At 39.4% G+C, this 4,358-nt stretch overlaps 1 protein-coding gene across 1 annotated transcript in view; it reads right to left on the bottom strand.

Moving 5' to 3' along the window:
- The window catches only part of LOC138632455 (endothelin receptor type B-like), a 6,091-nt gene extending 5,384 nt beyond the window's left edge, over positions 1-707 (bottom strand). Inside the window, exon 1 of the mRNA XM_069718029.1 lies at positions 144-707. Within this exon, the coding sequence (XP_069574130.1) occupies positions 144-707 (564 nt within the window). The remainder of the gene's footprint in view (positions 1-143) is intronic.
- Between the last annotated feature and the right edge of the window lie 3,651 nt (positions 708-4,358).

Genomic DNA, 4,358 nt, shown 5'->3' with positions numbered 1-4,358 from the left:
CAGATTTGAACATGACGTCGGGCCTGTGTGTGCTATCAGCCTGCGTCGCAGTCAGCAGGTTATTTCCGTGCGGTTATCAGTGCAACACTCACTCAGCTACAGCTTAGAAAGGTGTGACTGAAGACGCGTCGGCGTTTCTCTACCTTGTAGACGTTGATGGGGACGTCGATGGCGATGTATATGAGGTCTCCCAGCGCGAGGCTGGCGATCAGCGCGTTGGGTCCGTTCCTCATGCTTTTATTTTGGTAGATAATCCTCAGCAGGGTGGCGTTGCCGATGATCCCCACGGCGAAGATGACGCAGGACAGCACCGTGTTGATGTACTTGAAGGCCGTTTTTATGGACGTGGCGCGAACGCAGCTGGGCGGCGACGCCGGGCGCACGTGGACCTCCAGGGACGAGTTGGCGGACGACGGTTGGAGCGCCGGCTTCCGCTCGCGTTTGTGCTTCAGCTTGCTCGAGTGCTTCAGCTTCGGTCCGGACTCCAGGGAGGACGACGGCGGCTCGTTCACGGTCTCCTGGATACGGTGGCCCGGGCCCGGGCCCGCGGGCGGGTCGGACGTCGTCTGGTCCGACAGAGGTGGCTCGGGTGTGAAGTTACCGTAGCAACCAACCGGGTCGACAAACACCAAACACAAGGCGACCAGAAGCACGGAGGGCAGTCCGGGTCCGCTTCTGGAACCCACTCGGCCTCCAAAGACCTTCATCGTTGAATCCACTGCTGCGTTCCTGGAGCCCGATTAAAGAACCAAGTCTAAACGACACCTCCAGGACCGACTCCAGAACCAGCAGCAACTCCAGAACTCGCTGTGATTCTGAAAACCCAGTTTGGAACCAGTTCTCATGAAGTTCTCGAGAAAGAGGAGTTTCTCAGATTAAACCTGGTGATTCTGGGAATCTGGAGGAAATCTGGAGGACAGAATAGAAAACAGATCCGGTGGTTGATTGGCGGTTTGAGGAACGTATTTCATGAGATGTTTCCAGATAATTGGTGGAGTTCAGGCGCTTTCAACCTCTAAATTTGGGACCAGACCAAACCAGGACTTTAATACTTTAACCAGATTTTACTGCGGATACTTCTGTACTTCAACTGAAGACTTTTACTTCAGTATTTTTACTTCATGAACCAAAACAACTGGCTGAAAGATGCTAAAACACTCCAAATGATTTAGGTGATAATTATCTGTTGTTTCATTTCTACAAGCGGACATGAAATGATTTTCTAAAAAAACAGCTTTTGCATTTCTAAAGGAAGTTAAAGGAGGAAATAAAACAGTTATTTTGTTTAGCCAAAATTGACAGTAAAGTAAATATTGGCTTCAGGAACTCTAATGTTATTAGTCTTTTGAAAAAAAAAAAGAAAATCCTCACTCAAAATTTTAACTTGCATCTTATTAATAATTGAATGTTAAACTCTCACCTGTTTTCTCTCTTCTGTGTTTCTTTTAGTTCAATGAAATCCTCCAGCGAGCAGAGAAGAAGAAGAAGAAGAAGAAGAGAGAAGGAGAACGTCCTCGGCTCGGTCGGGACTGAACTGATGAAGTCTAACCGACCAAGATCAGTTTGTACTCCCTCCCTCCACTCCTTTACCGCCACTCGCCCCTCCTCCATCTCCTCCTCCCCCTCCTCCTTCTCCCCCTCTCCCTCCCCCTCCTCCTCCTTCTGTTGCTGTCGGTTACAGTGGAACATCTCATAAACACTGACCACATGAAGTGACTGATTTCTTTTTCTTTTTTTTTTACTGCATAATTGAAACCAAGACAGTTTTTACACTTTAAAAGTTTGTTGATAAAAAAATTTAAAAAAATGTTGTGGAAATTGAAGCAGTAAAATTTATGAGAGTGTGACGAATGTTTGAACACGAGTGAAGACAGACTGGGTTTATTACAGAACGTAGACTTTATAGAGTTTATACAGTTTACTGATTCAAAAAAACAACATCACAGCTGTTAAAGTAACATTTTGAATCCTTTTCAGGAAGGTTTCCACCCTGTTTTTATTTTTGTTTTATTTTATTTTAATTTTATTTTTTGTGTGAGAAGCACAAAAATCTATTATCTATCTATCTATCTATCTATCTATCTATCTATCTATCTATCTATCTATCTATCTATCTATCTATCTATCTATCTATCTATATATATCTATCTATCTATCTATCTATATATATATATCTATCTATCTATCTATCTATCTATCTATCTATCTATCTATCTATATATATCTATCTATCTATCTATATATATATATCTATCTATCTATCTATCTATATATATATATATCTATCTATCTATCTATCTATCTATCTATCTATCTATCTATCTATCTATCTATCTATCTATCTATCTATCTATCTATCTATCTATCTATCTATATATATATCTATCTATATATATATATTATCTATCTATCTATCTATCTATCTATCTATCTATCTATCTATCTATCTATATATATATATATATATCTATCTATCTATCTATCTATCTATCTATCTATCTATCTATCTATCTATCTATCTATCTATCTATCTATCTATCTATCTATCTATCTATCTATCTATCTATCTATCTATCTATCTATCTATCTATCTATCTATTATATATCTATTGATGTGACTTGTGTTCAGTCTAACCTTTGACCCTCGTTACTTCTTGTCAGAGTTCATCTGGTTGGTCAGCCTGTGTGTGTGTGTGTGTGTGTGTGTGTGTGTGTGTGTGTGTGTGTGTGTGTGTGTGTGTGTGTGTGTGTGTGTGTGTGTGTGTGTGTGTGTGTGTGTGTGTGTGTGTGTGTGTGTGTGTGTGTGTGTGTGTGTGTGTGTGTGTGTGTGTGTGTGTGTGTGTGTGTGTGTGTGTGTGTGTGTGTGTGTGTGTGTGTGTGTGTGTGTGTGTGTGTGTGTGTGTGTGTGTGTGTGTGTGTGTGTGTGTGTGTGTGTGTGTGTGTGTGTGTGTGTGTGTGTGTGTGTGTGTGTGTGTGTGTGTGTGTGTGTGTGTGTGTGTGTGTGTGTGTGTGTGTGTGTTTTGATGATTTATCTTTATAAACAGACGAGGTCTCTACGTGACTGGAATCATGCCGGCAGATATCAGCAGGAGGTCGACGGCAGCTGTTGAATCTTTTTGAAGGTGTTTTTTATCACGTTTTTATTTTTATTTTTAAATTTTTTGATAAATTGTATTTTACGCCATAATTAAAGCCAAATATTTGCACAGAATTATCACCGAGAGGAACCTTTAAAGAAGTTAATTGAGTGTTTTTGTTTATTTACATGAGCAGAAAAGCAAAGCAGTCCACATGTTTAAAATGTCCTCGATAGCAGAGCGGAGGATCTCCTCCTCGTGAGGAAGCTCTCAGAGAAGGAGGACAATCCGATTTACAGAATTAATTAAATTAGTTTTATTGCACTGTTTCCTGACTTTATTGCAAGAGATGAAAAAGATATGTTTAATTTGAAGCAGAGACCACCGAGAGCTGCAGGTTCACGTTTATCAGGCTCCGCTACTGGAGGAAAAATAAAAGTTTAATTCTCACTTTTCCCTTCAACAGTTCGGCTGGTTAACGAACAAATTACACTGGAAACTAATCAAGAGCGAGAAGAACAAACGAGCCGGATTCAAAGGGAGAATCAGAGCCAGATCCTGAACAGGAAACAGCTCCTCTTATTTCCAACGTGAAACTTTATTGGAAAGTCTTTGAAGACAAAAAGAAAAGACGTCTGAGTTTCCATCCAGCTGTGGTTGGAGGGAAGCGTTTCATGCAGATGTTTTACAACAGTAGGGACATGTGCATATGAACATCTGTCAGGATATTAGTTATTAGTACTTCTACTTCAGAAAACGACCTGAAAAACATTTTTAAAACTGTTTTAATTACATTAGCAGGAGCTCAAAGAAACATTGAGGCCTTTTGTCACATTAAAACGAATTAAAAAAAATTAAAACTGGAATTGTTTCCTTTTTTTTTTATAGTACAAGAATTTTATTGAACAAGATGTAAATTTACAGACAGTGTTCACAAGTACTCATGATTTCATACAGAAAAGGTGGCAATGTGGAAATAAGAGGACTGTAGAATAACAAATAAATAAAATAGATCCGGTGAAGTTTCTGGGATTTTTTTACATTTTTTTGTGAGTGACTAATTTGACATTGAGAATTAATAAATTTATAATGAACTCAAAATTATGATTTTCATGTTCAAAGTATGTGATAAAAAACATGTACATTCCATTTTAATATTTCCATTTATTCTATGATGTAATCATCCATTCAATCAGAAAATAATAGAATGTGTCGTTGAATTGTTTATTTTCAGACCGGATCCTGACAGCCCGGATTCACTTCCGGTTATTGCTCTGGCGT

Source organism: Brachyistius frenatus, unplaced genomic scaffold (genome assembly GCF_029030835.1).
Source record: "Brachyistius frenatus isolate BFR_SWC_R1_liver_20210118 unplaced genomic scaffold, ASM2903083v1 Contig_184, whole genome shotgun sequence".
Taxonomy (NCBI): domain Eukaryota; kingdom Metazoa; phylum Chordata; class Actinopteri; family Embiotocidae; genus Brachyistius; species Brachyistius frenatus.
Note: the sequence above shows the minus strand (reverse complement) of the source record. Positions and strands in the feature narration are given on the sequence as shown.